Raw genomic sequence first — 20451 nt, 5'->3', positions numbered from 1 at the left:
TTTTAGCAAGATTTATTTAAGTCCAAGGGAACTCCTCTATTAATCTTAAAAAAGAAAAGAAGGTGGGTTCCATGTAATCATTACTTTGACTAAGCAAGCATGTTCTTTTGCTCCTCTTCAAGTCACATGGGAGGTTAAGATTTGTAAGACTTCTGGCTACTTGTTTTGTCACTTTGTGGTAGGGATAGAGAGTGTGTGTGTGTGTGTGCGCGTGCGTGTCTGTAGTGTGTGTGTGTGTGGGTAGGGATAGTGTGTGTGCGTGTCTGTGCGTGGGTGTGTCACCAAGGCCGATTGTCCGTCACAGCTGATTGGATTACACTGCCTGGTTGACAGTCCGTGGCAATGCCTTTGGCGCCCCCTAGCGTTGATAAGCTTCCTTTTGTCGTTTCCTCTGGTTCCCGAGTGCCCTTTTTCTGTCTTCCCTGCCAGGTGAAAAAACACGTGCGAAGCTTCCACTCAGAAAAGATCTACCAGTGTACAGAGTGCGACAAGGCCTTCTGCCGTCCTGACAAATTGCGACTCCACATGTTGCGACATTCAGACCGCAAGGATTTCCTGTGTTCTACGTGTGGAAAGCAGTTTAAGGTGCGTGAGCAATGACCGGTCTGAGCTTGTTCTCTTGGCCCATGAAATCACCTCGAGTGAAGGATCGGTGCCTGTTTGTTTCATCAGCTTATCACCTGCTTTCAAAGAACTGGACTGGAGGTGCACTTTGTGCCTTGTGTTCGAGTTAGTTATTATGATCAAATTAAGGAAAAGAGCTCACTTTAATTTCCCAAAACTATTCATTCAAATCCCCCCCCCCCCCCAGAATAGAGCAGTAATGCATCTCCTAAAAGAATCGAAATATATGATGAGTAGAACTGAATTGCTATTGAGGAATTCCTGAGTGAATAATCGATTTACTTATCAAATCAAGATAATTTTATTGAGCACTTATTCAGTGTAAGAACCTGATCATTGAGCCTTTAAGGCAGTGGGACTGTCATCTACTGGAAGCAGGAAATCTGTGGAGCACTGAGAGGGCTTAGACTACTTTGGGGGACGTTAATGACTCCAAGGATTAAAATAAAAAATAAATTCAAAAAATAAATTCAGTCACCTGCCTGGAATTTAGGAAAAGCAAAGGAAAACACCCATGGGAGACTTAGAGATATGCGTTAAACAAATACATGTAAAAACAATAAGTGCTTCATTGGGAAACCAGATGGTTCTACAGGATGTCTTTGAGGGACACTACTGAATATGATCATAGGTTATATTGTCATAGAAACTGGAAAAAATCAGAAATGGGTTCAGGAGGGGGAAAATAATTTTGTAAGGATGTAGTTGTATAGAACGTGGCAACAGTAAAGAGTAGTAGAAATAATTTTCAAAGTTTAAATTTTGTAGCATGTGTGTTACACAATATCATTATGATGGCTTTTCATATACAGTAGCATGATTTAAAACTCTGTAAAGGACTAATGTGAGAAGTAAAATGGGTCTACATTTTTCTGTTTCTTAACTAAAACGCAATTTGTCTAAAGGGATCCCTGTTTTGTGATGCCAACTGGTTGGCTACCTGTCTTACCATGTAACATTTTTAAAAAATTATTTTGTGCCAGATACCATTTCAGTACCAAGGCATACTACAAAACAAACAAACAAACAAAAAAAAAACCCAAAACTTTTCTGCCTCTATTTTACTTTCACCCAGTATATTAGACAGGGTTTAATCAGAGAAGCCAAACCACTATGAGTATTATGGAATAAGTGATTTTCCTATAGAGAAAAACTTAATTATAGGAGAGGATGAAGAGGTAGGGTCTGAAAGGAGAAGCTGGAGGATCAGAAAAAGGCCATTAATGCAGCTTTGTGAAACCCTGCCTGGTCTTGGGTGCACAAATGGGAACTTGGGAGTTTGGAAACCCAACTGTAGGGTGGGCCTGGGAAGGAGAGCTGGTATGTCACTGCACGTGCTGGTGGCAGTGGCTGTGGGGGCAGGGCTGGCGGTTGGGAAGAGAGCCTGCGGCTGAGTGGGAGGGGGCAGGGAGGCCCTGGTACCTCTGCACGGGACCCGAACATCACGGCCATGCTTTGTCACCACCTTCGGTCTTTCCCAAAGGTGGGAAGAGCTGGTCTGGAAGGAAAGTTCAAAATCTCTGTGAGGAACAGTTTAATCATATGCCCAAGAGCAGAGCCTCACTGGATAAGGGAGCTGGCAATTTTAAAATTTTGTTTTTATTCAGGATGGGCTCTGCCTTATTTTTTTTCCTGTGGACTCACATGTGCCACTAGATTCGATCACCGAACTGGACCTAGACTGTATGCTCTACCCATGGCGAACAGTGTAATTGTTCACTTGAACTTCTAAATCCATAAGATGAGAGATTCCTACTTAAATTCATTTGGGGTCTAGAGGAATATCATTGTTTGTCAAAATGTGTGGGAACTGAGTAGATACGTACGGCTTTGTAAATCCAGTATTACCTGTCCTGCATTATCAGTTTGTCTTGTAGTTCTTAATACCAAACATTCCATGGAGCCTTTGATCTTATCTACATAAGTGCAGAGTCTTTTTTGTTTTTTTCTCAAAAGTCAGTATCTTTCAAATCGAGCGGTCATTTTCAACCAAGGCCCAGTGGCGTGCGCTTGTCTGCTTGTGCACGGTCTTCCCTGGTCACCCTACCATGTCCCTGGGGACCCCAGCACTCTAGCAGCTCAGCTGCATCTTGGTAGGTGGCGGTTACTCCGAACTTGTGTTGGTTTTTTAAAAAATGTCCCTTCCATTACAAATTTTCTATCCCTGCTTCTCACCCCTCTACCTTTCTCTCAACAGCGAAAAGACAAACTGCGGGAACATATGCAGAGGATGCATAACCCAGAGAGGGAGGCCAAGAAAGCAGACCGCATCAGCCGCTCCAAGACGTTCAAGCCTCGTATCACGTCCACCGACTACGACAGCTTCACGTTCAAGTGCCGCCTGTGTATGATGGGCTTCCGGAGACGGGGCATGCTGGTCAGTGCCCGATGCTCTGGCTTCCGCCTGCCACCCTGCACACCTGCCCGTTTCTGTTTCGTGGTGATGGCCTTTGTCCCTTACTCTGTGCACATCTGTCCGTGGTTTGTCCGTGGTTTGTCCGTGGCTGGGGGAACAGGCAGAGGCAGACAGTTCCCGATCTGGAGCTCTCTCTTTCCCAGCCTCCCTTCACCCTCCTCTGCCGCGGTTCCTCGAAAAAGGTCTGCAGCTACCACGTTCCGTTCCTAGTATCTCAGTTTCTGGTGCTGTATTTTATTTCCTTCTTCTCGTTTGTGTTCCCGAATATCCTGTCTTGTGGGGCCCCTGCCTTCCCCCCGACTGTCTCCTTTAATGTGTCTCTTTTCTGGATATGGAACAGCAACAGGAGGAGACTTTTCACCGAAGCAGGGCATGGGGACCAGGTTATCTGAAACGTCAGGGGGGCCAGAATACAGCAGGTCCTCGAGCAACGTCGTTTTGTTATAATGCTGATGAGACGCCAGGAGGAACTGAATTCTTGTTCACGTCAATTAGCCTGTGGTAAAATTGGTTTTGTTTTAAGTCACAGAACCTACTAAGAGGACTCAAGTGAGAACTTTGTGTGATATTTCTGCCAGGAGCTAAAGTCATAGAGTGTTATTTAAAGTTCAGGCTCGTCTGTTTTATTTCATTCAGTGGCCTCTCTAAGGCTGGGGCACTAAGTAATGAAAGACAGGTTAGCATCCAGGGGGTTCGCCAAAGAACTGCCTGCTCCTGTAACTTTCCTTTTTCCAACAACAGTCCGTTCATCAAAAACTATTGCTGGGATCCATAGTGACCCAGGTCACCTTCCGTGACTTGCTGACTTCCTGGGAACAGTGCCTGTCAGTGCCTTGGTGTCAGGTGGGCCTGGCAGCACTGGTCTGGCCAGATGCCTTATGGTTTGGGGTCACTGCTTCCGAGAATTCCAGTTCCCAGCAGTCGCTGTCAGAGGCGACTGTTCAGCTTCTGTTCCTCACGGGGTCTCTCTTTCTCGTTTTCTTTGTTTCCCTTCAGGTGAATCACTTATCAAAGAGGCACCCGGACATGAAGATAGAAGAGGTGCCAGAGTTAACTCTGCCCATCATCAAACCCAACCGTGATTACTTTTGTCAGTATTGCGATAAGGTAAATGGAAACTACCCACAGCGGGGTGTCTCAGTGGGAGCCCTGCCGGGAGCCAGTTTGTCTGCGTGTGGGACTGTGTGCTTAGGACCTTGCCGTTACCCAGAACAGATGGTTCCCTGTCTCTCAGTATTTTTCCATTCAGACAAGAAAGGGCTAGACGTGTAGCCTCATTTTAAGCCAAAATTTTTTTCTTCAGAATTAGTAGACTCGGTTTTACCTGTGGTTCATTCTCTCTGTGATTTTTATTACAAAAGAAGAGTGTCATTACCAAGAGCTTAGTACATGGATTCATTTAAAATTTCTAAGCTCTAAAATGAGAGTGTTTATCATCCAGTTTGTAAAACATAGGGTAGAGTTTGCATTTCTAGAATACTGAGCATGATGTGAAAAAGTTCTGTGGCAGAGTACCCTATTTGTACTATTTCATTCTTTGTTTCTGTACAGTAACAAAAAAGACAACACACCTGTTTATTGTGTCATTGTAATAACGCTTCCTTCTCCAATGTAGCTATGCCAACTTAAACATAAGGAATATTTTTAAGCATAGATTCACCATAAAGGTACTGGTTGCTGTTAGTTAGACTTTTCATTTTGGAAGGTTCCTTGGCGTCTAGTAGTGAATTGCTAACATGAGAGCTTTCACAGAAAGACTAAAGGAGGGCCTGGCCTTAGAAGCAGTTCTCTCTCTCTGACTCTATATGCAACTCTCAAACTTGAGGGTAAAGACAATTTTTACTACTACTGTTTCAGATATATACATTCAAGGAAGATGCCTGGCACATCCAGATGATGTTCTTATTTTATTCTAATTGGTGTTCTCTCCTTATTATCCTTCATTCATCTGTTTATTTTTGGCTGCATTATATCTATTTTATTTTGGGCTGCGCTCACACTTTTTCATTTTCTTCTAAGGAAATTGTTAGATGGTTTGCTTTAAGCGGGAAAGTAGAACTGTATATTGCTTTCATGGCAAGGCATTTGAATTTGTAGGTTTATAAAAGTGCCAGCAAGCGGAAAGCCCACATTCTGAAGAACCATCCTGGGGCCGAGCTCCCACCAAGCATTCGGAAACTCCGCCCTGCGGGCCCTGGAGAACCCGACCCCATGCTGAGCACCCACACCCAGCTCACGGGCACAATAGCCACCCCTCCGGTCTGCTGCCCCCACTGCTCCAAACAGTACAGCAGCAAGGTATGGGAGGCTTCTGACTAATGGGGATCGAGGCCACGATTTCAGGCAACCTGAGAGAAGATGCCTTCTCCCAGATGCTCTGATGGCTTCTGACTTGATGCGGAGGCTCACAGAGGTGCTGAGGCGCCGTTTCCTGGGGACAGGATGGGAAGAGAATATGGTGGACCCTCCCCAGAAGTAGCACCGTGGGATAGCCCGAGCGCTTGACTGGGCGCCTTGTTCCTTGGCCTGCCCGCTGAGGGTCTCATATGGGAACAGCCCCTGCTCATGGTTCAGGAGCGCAGGCTTCCAGAACTACTGTATAGGAACCTAAGGGATCGTTCTTGGAAAGGGGCTCATTTGGCTGGGGGGCTTGTGATTGACTGCAGCAGATGTTGGCGGGACTTGGGATTGTGGTGGGGGTGCAGGGGGGGTGGAGGGATGGGGGCGGATTTCTACCTTGCCTCATGGTGTTGGGTCACATGATATATATATATTTTTTGTGATAAAGGGAAGGAGTCCTTATTCAAAAGCTACACAATTTGGAATATCAGCTTTCCACATGCCTTAGTGACTTAAGCCTATCAATTAAGGCCAAAGGCTTTGATGTTGAGTTCCCCTGTCATTCACCCTATTAGATTTTTTTCCCCATTTTTTAATTGTTCTACATGATTCTTTAATTTCTTCTCAGCCTCTTCTTTTTTACCCCTTTCCTAGCATTGTGCTGCTTCCAGAAGGGCAGAGTCAGCCTCGCTCTGCTTTTTTTTTTATTGGGTAACATAAGAGACTTCAGGAACCTTCAGAGGGTTTGCATTTGAGAAAGACTGGAAATGACTAATTCCAGTAATCATCCTTGGTTTGTGCTGCACTTTTCCAGACCAAGATGGTACAACACATTCGGAAGAAGCACCCAGAGTACGCGCAGCTCCCTAACACCCTGCACACGCCCCTGACGACAGCTGTGATCAGCGCGACTCCCGCCGTTTTAACCACGGACAGCGCCACTGGAGAGACTGTGGTGGTAAGTGCGGGGCGGGTAAGCGCACCGCACCTCCTTCGGTGTCTGCACGGCTTCCAGGGCCACCGCCAGGTCTGTCTCGCTGTTTAGCAGGCTGCAAAGGTAGCCCATTAGCAAGAGATGTTCAGTGCTGCTCAGCGGCTGCAAGATGGTCAGGACCCCGAGGCCAGCTCAGTCGGGCCTGACGTGGACAGGCGGATATAGATCGGTAATCTTCCAACAGCTTCTCAGCTTTGGAATTTTCCCCCTCTGAGCTCAGGACTAATTTGTAAGTTCCATTACCCACCAGTGATACAGATTAAGTTTTTGTAGGATTTAAGAGCCCAGAAGTACTGTTATCAACGCATGTGTTTTGTGTGAACTTTGTAGACAACAGACCTGCTAACTCAAGCCATGACAGAGCTGTCCCAGACTTTGACCACAGACTACCGGACGCCGCAAGGAGACTACCAGAGGATTCAGTACATCCCTGTGTCGCAGTCCGCACCCGGCCTTCAGCAGCCTCAGCACATTCAGCTTCAAGTGGTGCAAGTGGCCCCGGTCCGTACCGCCTTCGTTCCCCTTTACCTGCGGGCGTGCAGTGCTGTCCCCGGGACTCAGCACTGAGGCTAACACAGAGCCGGCGCGGGACCCTGCGTGTCCATACAGTGTGCTTCTGCCTGTAAAGTCTGCGTCTAAGGCATTGTGCAACTCCCCCTGTGCGGGCTGCCCGGCCTCTGCTCGGCAGCATAAGCGATTCCTGTGTAGAGTAGTTGCGAGGGTTCAGGCTCCCCACATGCGGGCAGCCGTGCTGCCACAGGACGGTACCAGTGCAGACCCTTCCTGAGCCTCTTCTGAAACCTTGCCCTTGACCACCCAGGTTCGTCACTCGGTGAGGAGTCAGTTTGATAAGTCCCTACGTGGGCACGACATGACTTATATCAGTGGCAGGTTGTAGAGAATCATTTTAATCCAATCTTTGACCATCAGTCAGTACCTCCTCAGCATAGACCAGCGATTTTTCAACCCGTGTGCCACAAGAATTTTTAAAACATGCACACCTGACTAGTCAGGGGCACTGACCTCTTTTCCCTGAGATTGTCAAATAAAAAAATGACAGCAGCCAATGCAACAGTAGCCGTCCAGTGTGAATAGATCAAAATTATACCTATTTTTTGGTCAGATCGCAAAAGAAAATTTTTTTGGTGTGCCTCAGAGTTTTAGTAATTATGTGTACCATGAGATGAAAAAGGTTGAAAATCACTGGTTTAGATATATAACTGTGTTCCTTCTACCAGGTAATTAGTAGCTCATTCTTATTGATCAGGGAGCTGGAAGAAGGAGCCCTCTCAGAGCTCTGTTTCATTTAATTATGCTAAACAAGCCTCTTCCAGGCACAACTGAACAGAGTTGTTACTTTGAAATAATTTGGTCCCTGAAAACTGGAAACTTAACACTGGAGCAGGAAAATAGAAGTAGCCACTGCCACTGACTGGTCTTTATCTTGCCTTTCTTATGGGAGGGTTCTTAATTTTGGGCTTGGGAAGAATCTGTGAATCCCTGGGCTCACCTGTATAATGTGATGTGTGTGTACATTGTTCTGGGGAAAGGGTTCATACTTGAGCCAGATTTTCCAAGATATCTGTGATACAGAAAAGGTTAGGAACCACTGTTTTAGTGGTTTAATAGTGACAAGCTGAAAGCAAATTTTCTTCTTTGATATCTTTTAACTCATAAAGAGTAGGTCATTAAATTTAATTGAATTTAAGGGAAAAAGATTTTCGATTCCTGTGAGTAGCTCATCCAGTTTATTATTAAGAGCTATATTTCTTTTACTTCCTTCTCTTTGAGAATTTAATAGTATAAGTGGCTTATGTTTTATAAGCTTTATTTTATTTTATTTTATTTGAAGTATATTTTATTGGTTGGCTATTAGAGTTGTCCCAATATTTTCCCCTTTGCTCTCCTCTGCCCGGTACCTCCCTTCCTTCCAGCAATCCCCTCTGCTTAGTTCATGTCCATGGGTCATGCATGTAAGTTCTTTGGCTTTATTTTCTTTACGGTTCTTAATGGCCCCCTGTCTATTTTGTACCAACCGATTATGCTTCTTGATTCCCTGCACCTTTTCCCCCATTATTCCCTTTCTCCCTCCCCATTGACAACCCTCCATATGTTCTCTGTATCTGTGATTCTGTTCTTGTTCTACTTGTTGGCTTAGTTTGTTTTTGGTTTTTTTGGATTCATTTGTTTATAGTTATGAGTTTGTCATTTTACTGTTCATAGTTTTGATCTTCTTTTTCTTAAATGTGTCCCTTTAACATTTCATACAATAATAGTTTGATGATGATTAATTCCTTTAGCTTTACCTTGTCTGGGAAGCACTTCATCTGCTCTTCCATTCTAAACGATAGCTTTGCTGGATAGAATAATCTTGGTTGTATGTTCTTGCTTTTCATCACTTTGAATACTTCTTGCCAGTCCCTTATTGCATGCAAAGTTTCTTTTGAGAAATCAGCTGATAGTCCTATGGGAACTCCTTTGTAGGTAACTCTGCTTTTCTCTTGCTGCTTTTAAGGTTCTCTCTTTATCTTTCACCTTTGGCATTTTAATTATGATGTGTCTTGGTGTGGTCCTCTTTGGATCTAGCTTGTTTCTGACTCTCTGTGCTTCCTGGACTTGTATGTCTATTTCCTTTGCCAAATTAAGGAAGTTTTCCTTTATTATTTTTTCACATAAGTTTTCAGTTTCTTGCTCTTCCTCTTCTCCTTCTGGCACCCCTATGATTCGGATGTTGGCACTTTTAAAGTTGTCCCAGAGGTTCCTAAGCCTTTCCTCAATTTTTTCAATTCTTGTTCCTTTATTCTGTACTGGTTGACTGTTTATTTCTTCCTTATATTCCAAATCACTGATTTGAACCCTGGTTTCCTTCCCTTCATTACTGGTTTCATGTGGATTTTCCTTTAGTTCACTTAGCATAACCTTCATTTCTTCCCTGTCATACTTAATGTTGTCTGTCAAATCTGTGAGCATCATTATCATCAGTGTTTTGAACTGTGCATCTATTAGGTTGGCTATCTCCTCTATCTCCTCATTGCTCAGTTCTCGCACTGGAACCTTGATCTGTTTCCTCTTTTGGGTCATACTTCTTTGTCCCCTTAACTTGATAGCTTTCTGTGTTTGCCTCTGTGTCTTAGGGAGAGCTATCGCACATGTTATTTTGTAAGGGGCATAGCCTTAGGTATTTGTCAGTGCGAGGCGACCTGTTTCACCACGTTGTGGCACTGTATGTGGGCGGTGTCAGAGAGGGAGCAATGCTGCTTGCTCAGCACTTGCCCCTTTTCCCGTTATTTCACTTGCTTTCCTTATGCAACTGAGGCCCCTCTAGCTGTTGCCCTGGTGATGGTTCCCAAAGTGGGTGGGTTTGTGGATGTTCTAGGACCACAGGGCCTCTAAACAGACTCCCATGGGAGGCCAGCAGTTTCTATCACCACCCCAGCCCCCACTGGTTTTCACAGTCAGAAGCAATGAGGCTTTATTTTCCTAGCAGTAGAACCGTGAGCTGCCCAGTCTGGCCTGGGGCTGGGATTGCTCCCTAGGTGTCCCTCTTGGCCTTTATAATGTGTGACTGCTCTTCCCAACAGTCTGGCCACAGCCACTGCCTTGCTGCCATAGCTGCCACACGGAGTCCTCTCTCCCCGAGCTCTGCCCCTCCTACCTGTCTGGATGAGCATTGCTTCTTTATGTCTTTGCTGGACTTCTGTGCAGTTAGATTTTCTGGCAGCTGTGATTGTTTTTTGTTTTGACGTGGATGTGACCCTTTTCATGGTCGTGGAAGGAGACAAAGCGTGTCTACCTATGTCTCCATCTCGGCCAGAAGCCCTATAAGGTTAATTTTAAATACAGTCTTTTTCTCTAATGTTTGCCAGCTTAAGCGTGAGCTCCCCAGGAGGAAACATCGGATCTACAGTTCTCTCTATTTCTATATTTCTGTCAGGATATTGGTTTAGCTGACCTTGTTTTCTGGAAAGATTTCCCTTAACCTCAGTCAGTAGTAATTGTTTTCTCCCTCCAGGCCACCTCCCCTCACCAGTCCCAGCAGTCCACCGTGGACGTGGGCCAGCTCCACGATCCTCAGACCTACACCCAGCATGCCATCCAGGTGCAGCACATCCAAGTCACCGAGCCCGCCACTGCAGCCGCGTCGTCCTCCCAGGTACGTGTCTCTGCAGACTGTTCACAGAGGGTAATGTGGCTTCAGATGAAGGATTAATGAGTGAAGAGAGATTATCTTCAGAACCTAGTCTCCCCGACTATTGAAATGATGTTGCTATTTTGGACCTTAATTTTTATACTGGTATTATGCATGTACATTAAGTGATTAGCTTCTACTCAAACGGAGCCCTGTGATATGATATCCTAGAGACAGCATGGTCTTCGCTTCCTATTCTTAATGGCTGGAGAGTAGTATGCAATTGCTAAGTTGTTTCTGTAATTTTGGAACAGTGACTTCGAGGAGTACTGTTTGTTTGTATGATTGGTTCTATTATTAAGATAGCATAGCTAGATCCATTGAAAAATTTATTAAATCCTTATCGTTTGCTTGAAACTTTTCTAGGTCTTGTCCTCGAGGAGCTTAGCGTCTAGGAGGGAGATGGCACAGTGTGCAGGTAGAGGGTGTGAAGTGAGGGCATCTGTACCACAGAGGTGCTTGCAGGCCCGCCCCCGACCGTCGCAGGTTCCGGGATGAGAGCACAAATGACAGCCTGCACGCCACGTGTTTGAGTACTTAAAAGTCTTGAACCAAGCTAACCGACCATTAACTAAAATATGCTCTATCTTCCTACTTGACACATGTACTTTTATAATGACAGCCTTGGGAAGTATATGTAAAGGAGCAATTGATACTAGATAATGCGGTCTGTGGGTAGGCCAATTCAGAGTGAATTGTAGTGCCGTGGATGGCACTAGCGGCTGCCAGCTCTCGCAGGAAGAAAGAAGCTGGGAGGAAGCCTTCCTCCCGCTTTTGCCAACTCTGCGCCCTTCCACCGGCTGTGGCAATGCAGGGACACACGCACACCCTCTCTTTTCCTGTTTCCTGGGGTGGGGGAGGTAGAGAGGGGGGCTGTGCTGCTGGCCACCTGGTCACCTCTTCTAGAGTGAGGTTTCTCATTCTTTCTCCCATTCCAGGCAGCCTCTCCCCACAAGGGGCCCCAGTGACCCACCCCTACTAGCATCACACTTCTGAGTCTCCCAAAGAAACCTGAGGCTTGAGGGCCAGGAGGGTCTTCCCAGAGCTCCTTGTCCGATTGTGGTGGCATGGGGACTGCCCTCCCCAAGGCTGCTCCCCCTTTCTTCTCACCCAGGCTCCACCCTGCACCTCACAGGGCCCCGTGTACCCACACAGACACCCTGACTTATATGTCAGCTTTGTCTGCACCCCATAGCTACCCCCGAGGTCTCAGGGACCTGAACGTCATCAGAGGAGCTCACATCAGAAGCCAGGACCCCTGCAGGAGGACAGACCCAAGGAAGAGACTTGTAAAGGCCTTGAAGTGGGTTCAGGGCCATTTCCACAGGGAATGGAGCTCTGGTCCCCAATGTGAGGCCTGGAAAGGGACACATATTTCAGGTGGGCATGTTCATTTCGCCCCATAGGAGGAGGGGCACAGCCAGAGAAGAACCAACCAAGATTCCTGCAGGGGCCCCTCTTGCCCAGGTCTGAGAGCGCTATGGATGTACAGATAATTTGTGGGAGTTCAGAAGATTATGTTTAGCAGGGATCAACAATGTTCTTGCAGAAGCAGCGTTTGAATCAGGTCTTGAAGGAGAGCTGTGATTTTTGACGTGGTTGTTGGGGAAGGCATTATGATTTGAATACGGTCTCATTTGAGTGAAGACACAGAGGTGGGAAATTGTGGTGTATTTATAGAAACCGTTTAGGTTACTAACAGGAAGTGGGGTCTGGGGAAATGTTGGAAAGGTAGTTTGGTGCTGCAGTGCGGCAGGCTTGGCGGGCAGACGGTGGGGCTGGGGCTGAGCCTGGTGACAGGAGCGGTCTCTGCTCCGGACTTCTGCGTGTGTCCCTGTGTCCATCCACACTGATGGGCTTTCCGGTACACTTCAGTGGCACTTGTGACCTCAGCTTGTGCTACCGATTAGCTTTGTGACACAGGCACGTTACTTAGCTTCTGAATTCTTATACCTTCGTGTAATGTAGGTAATTGTATTTTTATTCATTTATCTTTCTAACGAGGTTACTGACATTAATTTTTTGGATACTCCTGGAGATAATCCTTTGAAAACTAAGTAGGATTTTATTGTTAGGATTACTTTTCATTAATTCTATTTGTATTTAAAGTGTTATTAGTTGAGCAGTGGTGCTTTGAATATTATAATTCATTTTAGTCTGATTTATTTTCCACAGTTATTTGTGAGTCTTACCTATATTGGGAATTCATAATTTTCTCCTCTGGCTTCCTCCTCCTCTCTAGGTAGCGGGGCAGCCTCTGAGCCCCTCGGCCCAGCCATCTCAGCAGGGGCTCAGCCCCTCCCACATACCAGGCACTTCCTCCGCCCCAGGCCCGACTCTCCAGCCGCAGCAGAGCGCCTCTGTGCAGCACACGTACCTGCCCAACACCTGGAATTCCTTCCGTGGCTACTGTGAGTGAGAAACAAGGACATGTTGTAGCTTATGGATGGGGAGCCTGCCGCCATCCGTCATCATTTTCATCAATGTTATAACGGATTTTCTAGGTTAAAGTATCACTGACCATTTTCTTCACTCTGTAGTACATGTACTTGAATGAGTTTCATGACGAAATTCAAGGTGGCATTCTGATCTGAGAGCCACCCAGTTCAGAGACATTAGGGATGTTAATGGAGGAAGTATGGACAGGTGGTTTAAATGGTAGAATAGGTGGATGTAGGATATGTTGATAGTATTGACTCATCTCTTCCATCAATATTTATTGAAAGCCTATGTATCAATCAGTATGCTAGATCCTAGGTATACAGAAGATGAACATTTACATCACTAAGACCAAACAATAATAATGTTAGCCAACTTTTTAAAGCTCTTACTGTGTGCCAGGGATGTTTCTAAACCACGTGTGAGCACATTCAGCATCCACAGCAACCTGTGAGAGAAGTACAGTAGTTGATTGTATTGTACGGCTAAGGTATCACACGTAGAGGAACTTGTCTGAGGAACATAACTCGTACGTGGAGCTGTGGATCCCAAGCAGTCTGGCTTCAGAGTTTACACTAACCCACCGTGCTGGGCTGCCTGCCCTAAGGAGGGAGTCTTTGGCTCAAAACGATTATTAGCGAGCAGAGAGAGAGAGATGAGTAGTTGCTTTCAAAACCCCGAGATCAGTGCTACAGAAGCAGCGAAAGGCTGGCTGGTAAAGGTCAGACTAGGTAACAGTCTTGGGGGTGAGCTGGAAAGTGTGAGACCTTTATGACTGAAGATGTGGAAGGAATAGGAGTAGGGGAACAGACCTCAGTAGTAGGAACGAGGAGGGAGGAGTAAGGGCTGAGCAGGTAGGAAGGCCAGTGATGATCTTCCCCTGCCATGGGGGTCCGTCTCTGGTGTGATTGATCTCTGGATATGGTATGTAGATTTGCTATGGAATTAGGCTCTAACTCTTCCATTTAGTTATTTTTCCAGTGCATTCTCTCAGATATTGGTGGGCACAATGAGGGCTGAGTCTAGTTTCTAGTCCTGGTAAGTAGATGGACATTTATATGCAGTTTAATTCCTATGAAAGCAATGGGGATGATGAAGGTAGTCGTGGTGATAGGAGTGTGAACTAGCATTCTAAGCTGAAGAAAGTATTCCAGAACTGAGATTATTTTATTGAGAAAAAATTTAGGTTTACAAACACAGAGCAGTGTAATGAGTGCCCCTGGACCCATTCGTTATCTTGCTTCAACAGCTATCAGCTCAAGGCCGGTTACATCTCCTCTGAACGTTCCCATTCCCCGTCATTCTCTCCCGGTTCTTTAACTGGACAGTCATCCATATCATTTCACCCATAACTATTTTATTATATATCTCTAAAACCAAAGGAATATTAAAAAAATAAACTAAACAAAACACAACTCCGGTATGATGACTGCACCTAAAAATAAATGACAGTAATTTTTTAATACCATCAAATATCCAGTCAGTGCTCATATTTCTGTGATTTTCTCATAAATTTTTTCAATAGTCGATTTGTTCAAACTGGGTTCCAAAGAAGGGCCAAACATTGCAATTGATTATGTCTTTTGAATTGCAATGTAAGTGTTGAAGAAACTGGGTCATTTGTCCTATAGAGTTTTCCACATTCCCACATTTCTCAAAATCCCACATGGGTGTTGCTGTTGGCATCCCTATTCTGTCATTTAAGATGCTTCCTTCTGTTCTTCTATTTCCTGTAGGCTAGGAGTTCGATGTAGGGTCCCGAGTGGAGTCAGTACAGCTCTTCCCTGACACTTCGTAGCTGGTGGTGTGTCCTTCCATCAGGAGGCGCACAATGTTCGGCTGTCTCTTTTTTCCTTTGGTCCACTGTTTCTTTAGCAATTGCAAAGTTGTCATAGTCTGGTTCTATCGTTTTTATACACTAATTAGCTAGGAAACTTCACTAAAGAACATGATTTTACCTTAATGACCGGGTTACTCTGATGTATAGTTTGTACGGGAATGGTGGGGTAAATGCTTTAAATACCTGGCTCATCTACTTTCTTTACCCATTTTCGAAATCAGGAGTTGTTTCCTAGTATTATCCTATGTGTATGTCTTAGTGTAGTCACGTCCTCATGAATTTCAACATACTGACGTGTTTCAGACCTTTGCAGTGGTTTTCCTAATTGATGCTCAGGTCATCCCATCTTTTGCTAATGGGAGCATCTTTGATTGGCTCCTGTATCTATTCTATGTGACCTTGTAGTCTTTTATAGCATCTTGTGTGCTGGTGTGACACCATGTTCTAGGTTCATCTTCTAGGTCTTATGCCCCAGGTCTGGAATCAGCCATTTTCCCAAGAAGCTCTGGTCTCTTTCAGTACACAATATTGTTTAGAGACTCAACTGGGTGCTTTGGTGAACTTTGTTTTTAATTTGCCTTGATAACACTGGTGGTGAAATAAAACTCAAGTTCGGTCAGTTTGTGGATGCTAGGCAATAGTGGGTACACTGCTACTAATTCAAATGTGAATCTAAAAGATTAAAGTATTAAGCTAACAGGTAAGTTTTTGTATCTCACTTCAAGGTTTTAAAAAATTGTTGAATATTTGCCTTTATGAATATTGAGGGAGATGCATTGATTGTTTTAGATATTTGGTAACTCTCTACTAACCTCATGTGATCAGTTCTTACCAGCGATGCTTTTACCATGTTGAGAAATCACATCATCATAAGACCCTCCCAGCAAAAAGATCCATGATAGTGTCCTAGTGGGGAATGTGATTACTACTGAGGTGTTTTTGTCTGTAACTTGTCTTAAAATCTGAGACCACTGAAATAGGGGTATTTCCTGTGTTTCAGCATCTGAAATTCAAATGATGACACTTCCCCCAGGACAGTTTGTGATTACAGATAGTGGTGTGGCCACTCCTGTCACAGCTGGCCAAGTGAAGGCGGTCACTCCGGTAAGCTACGCTGCTCGCGAGGGTTTTCCTGTCCACCCCATTGCACTCGTCACCCCTGCCCCCGTCTTCTCCCAGCTTTCAGCCTCTGAGTTCGAAGTACCTCCCCCGTGTTGCCATGACAGCTTGTGGAGCTATATTATAACCCTCATCACAGTTTAATTATTGGTTTACCGCCTGCCTTTTCTGAGGAGATGATGAATTCCTTGAGAGCTAGGTCTTGGTCTTTATCTCTTTATTCTCAGTGCTTTGTTACTGGAGGCTGGGCTATAGTAAATGCTCAATAAATATCATCCCATGAATAACTGTAATGAACCTCCTAGGTCTACATACATACAGATTCATAATTAATTGATCACCTTTTTATATGCTTCTTAGAATGTATATGAGTCTTCATTACCATTGGTTATCAACTTGGGTGGGGAAAGAATGGCATGATCAATCTGTTAAGGAATGCCTTTAAACTGTTTTAAACAATTCAGCCATTCCAGGGTGAAAAACACTACCATACGTTATTTTATGATATTTAGGTTAGGCAGGTCAATGTTGATTATAACTGCAACCTCTGTTTTTATCATCACTGGTTCATCTGGCCTGCTCCTAAGTTATTAGGAGACAGAGTATGTAAATTTAAGTTAAGAAAAATACTCTTAAGTTGATGGGAATATTAGGAATGGGAATCTTCCCTAGGGGAAGATTGTTTCCCAAGAAGCCTCAAAAAATACCAGGATAGTTTGGTGGCCTCAAAAATCTTATATTTTTTACCCTCAAGGCATACTGAGAGCTCAGTCATTTTTTAGCATCCAAACTCACACTAACTAGACTTAGGAGATATGTGTATATCCAGAATAACACTATTGTCAATGAAAACAATATCTAACGTAAAGTGGTATGATCAGTGAAATTTTTGCTGTCTGTGGGACCCATTGACTACCTTTTTTTTTTTTTTGCCAGTAATTCTTTTGGGAACCTGATTATAGCCAAGGATATTCCCCTCCCCCTGCCACAATATAGATACACACAAATTTAATGTACATTTGGAAGGGGCTCATAGATTCTCTGAAGCCTGCTTGTGGACTACCTAGGCGCCCGTGAGCCCTAGGATGAGAACGAGTTCTCTCCTGCTGAAGAAAGGTCCACACGGAAAACTAAATCATAATCAGAGTTGTTCGGTGAGCATGGGCTCAGATGGGTGTTTGGCTGTGGCTTTTCTCCTGGGCAGTGGTTGGAAAGGGCAGTGCTTGAGCCAGTCCCCCTTCTGCCCAACACACTTTTTTCTTTATAATGTTAACGTAAGGATATGGCCAGCTGCAGTCTATGAGGAAGATTTTGTGATCAGAGGAAAAATGAAATAGAAAGACAATGTATATTTTCATAAAGCTAAATTTATTCTATGTGTAAGGGACTTTATTCTAAGATTGTGTTTTTCCTGTGCTTTTGAGTGTTAAAATGTCTCTCATTTGGCAGTAGCATTTCAAAAATAACTTTGCTTGGCAGAACGAAATCTGAAACCACTTATTATTACTTTTAATTTTCTGGTGTTTAAAATCCTGAAGTCTGGGAACAACCGATTTTGACTACCTGCCTTGTGGGCTATTCTGCCTCTTTAATGAGACTTTAGATAATAACTCTTCTTTGATCCATTTTATATTAATCTTAAAATTTAATGGACAGAGAGCAATGTTATTTTAGGCAGCTACATACTTAGGAGTAGCAGGATAGCAAGTGTTTCTTCTGCCATGTAGGTTACCGTCGTGATGCAAATTTCTCTACCTGACGTTCTTCACTATGTCTTTTGGTAGAACAACTAAGGTGTTCCCTTCAATGACTGTTGTGGTCAGTTACTGTGATTGATCCATTCTCTCTAAAACACTTTGGTAAGGCATCCCCCAGAGGTGCCTATTTTAGTTTCCCCTTGTAACATTCCTTTATATATTCCCTGTTTCTGTCCTCTAGACTCCCTGTCCCCCCTATTAGGCCTCAGATTTCTAAAGATCCTTTCTTTCTGCTCCAGGGTCATTATGTGTTAGCGGAGAGTCAACCAGAACTGGAGGACAAACAAGCTTCTGCCCTCTCTGGGGGAGTCCAGGTTCAGCCAGCGACGCACAGTGACCTGGACCCGCAGACCACCAGCCAACCTCAGCCCACACAGTACATCATCACCACCACCACCAATGGGAACGGGAGCAGGGAGGTGCATATCACTAAACCGTAACTTCTGTCCTTGAGCTGGGATCAAGCAGTCACGTCATGTCTTTTCTCATGCATCAGTTGGAAAGCTTCTGACACTTATAACTCTTTTTTTAAATTTATCATTCACTCAAGAGTTTGGAGGTCACAGTTGTGACACTCATACAACTACTGGGGCTTATTTCATGCAGACCATCTTTCCCAAACTGACTCTTCAGACCCTAGGAGTTTCTGTCTTGGAAAGGAGATCTTTAAATAGAAAGTAGATTGCAAGATGGAGAAGCTTGCCTTGCTCTTGAGTTGTTTTTTTTAACACATTGATAAGCCTTACTTTTCCTTTGTGGAACTATGAAGTGGTGTATTGTGTTTGTACCAAAGGTGGAGAAAGGATGTGACAAGTCCATGGCCATTAGACTTTATTCCAAGCCGTGGCACCAAAGGAAAAGGGGCATTTTATGGTCATGTGTTAGGTCAGAACTGCTTCATCTTCTGAGTTTGCAGTGATTTAAGAGAGGGAGCCTACTGAGTATGAAAATAACAATGATGAAACAAAGGGTTGACAGTGATGTTCTGAAGGAAAAACTGTCATCTAAATTTTTCTTCTTGCTGATTAAAAAAAAAAATTGCCTTCTTTTGTTTTTGAAAATCATCATTGGGCTGTTGGTAGTACAGATACTGGTCCTCAGCAGCTTAGGTCAGAATGCCATGTTCTGCCAGATCTTACTTTATTATTCCACACAGTGGACTCCCTGTATGAGAAAAGGTTGCTTGATGTCAGCAGAATTTAAACTTCTACGTTAAAGCTTTGCCCCCCATTCTCTGGGGTGGTTGTATGGGAGATATTGGTGATATCGGTACCAAGTGAAATATATGTAGATACAAAGTAAAAAGCACTGAAACCTTTTCTGCCCTGCAGGATCCATTCACCAGTCATTGGTAAAGGATGAATTCCTTTCTCCTCCCAGGTGTACCTTCAGCCCTCGCTCACAGCGTTCAGTGTATTTTAGAATTTCTAATGCTTTCTTAAAATGAACATTCTTTAAGGTTGGATGGGAAGGTGGCCCTCCTTATTTCTTAAGTTAAACATACTAACATACTACAGTTCATCTGGACCTTTGGTTATGACCAACTTCACACTTAGGGAAAAAATAAGAACGTGGGACCATTTTAATATGTTAAGGCAGCGATTTTCAACCTTTTTCATCTCATGGCACACATCTAAACTAATTACTAAAATTCTGTGGCACAACAAAAAATTTATTTTTTGCCGATCTTATAAAAAAAATAGGTATAATTTTGATTGAGTTACAAAAAACACACAAACAAACAAAACAACCCTAATTACCTATCCTTTTTTTGCTCCAAAGTGACTCTTTAAAAAATCAGGTGCCTAAATTGTATATAAGGACTAATGGTACCAAGAATTAACCAATCAGATGCAACCTTATTATGCAATGTGACCAATAAGCTGCAAGTCATTCTTATATGACCTATATATTCATGGTTCAAAATAAGGGCATTCGCACCAAACACCGATTGTTGTGTTGGTCATTTTTTTATTTGACAATCTAAGCGAAAAGAGTTCAGTACCCCAGACTAAGTAGTCAGGTACTGTATGTCTTAAAAATTCTTGTGGCATACCAGTTGAAAATCGCTGCATTAAGGGATCTGGAAGAAATCCAATCTTTATGAATATTGCACTGTTAGTAGGGAAAGGAAAAACAATCTGCCTCAGTGATAGTTTTGCTTATATGGATTCCTCCTTCTTAGCTATGAATTCAGTGGGGAAAGCATTTTCCTCCTTTTATTGTACATTCCAGTTGTTCACATAAAACATTGTAGAGATCAGTATGTATTTTAACAACTTTTTGTGATATATTTACACATTTTTAGAATAATTACTCATGGTAGAAATTATCACTCCAGGACAGAAAGACCTAACTTAAATTTCAAATGAAGTAACTAATTTATTTTATTTACATTTCTGGGTAAAAACTGGTCTTATAAATTAAGGATAGTAGTTTCTTTATTTAAAGATAACCTTTCTGAAAAGTAAACAATTCTGTTGAAATAACTTTGCTAATATGTAGATTTTGCACTTTATTTCTGAGACCTCATTCATTTAGTTATCCCTAAAAATTTGGACCCTAAGAGAAGTTGAGAAAGTTACTTGGGAAATGTGTAGAAAGTGAAAATGGACTCTTTGGTAACAAAGAGGAAATGCCAATGTTTTTCATAGAAAATATTGACTCTGAATCACAAAACAGAGACTCTGGGTCAATAAGTCCCATGTTGTAATGATTGTAAATTACCTAGGG

The 20451-nt window shown here is 43.6% G+C and overlaps 1 protein-coding gene across 1 annotated transcript in view; it reads left to right on the top strand.

Moving 5' to 3' along the window:
* The window catches only part of PRDM10 (PR/SET domain 10), a 91032-nt gene extending 71574 nt beyond the window's left edge, over nt 1-19458 (top strand). The window contains exons 14-23 of the mRNA XM_090291051.1: nt 430-585; nt 2822-3001; nt 4037-4147; nt 5138-5338; nt 6195-6338; nt 6705-6875; nt 10387-10527; nt 12806-12974; nt 15843-15946; nt 17958-19458. Coding sequence (XP_090147177.1) covers nt 430-585; nt 2822-3001; nt 4037-4147; nt 5138-5338; nt 6195-6338; nt 6705-6875; nt 10387-10527; nt 12806-12974; nt 15843-15946; nt 17958-18158 — 1578 coding nt within the window. The 3' untranslated portion in view covers nt 18159-19458. The remainder of the gene's footprint in view (nt 1-429; nt 586-2821; nt 3002-4036; nt 4148-5137; nt 5339-6194; nt 6339-6704; nt 6876-10386; nt 10528-12805; nt 12975-15842; nt 15947-17957) is intronic.
* The last annotated feature ends 993 nt before the right edge of the window (nt 19459-20451 follow it).

Source organism: Furipterus horrens, unplaced genomic scaffold (assembly GCF_987537825.1).
Source record: "Furipterus horrens unplaced genomic scaffold, mFurHor1.1.pri manual_scaffold_11, whole genome shotgun sequence".
Classification (NCBI taxonomy): Eukaryota; Metazoa; Chordata; class Mammalia; order Chiroptera; family Furipteridae; genus Furipterus; species Furipterus horrens.
Note: the sequence above shows the minus strand (reverse complement) of the source record. Positions and strands in the feature narration are given on the sequence as shown.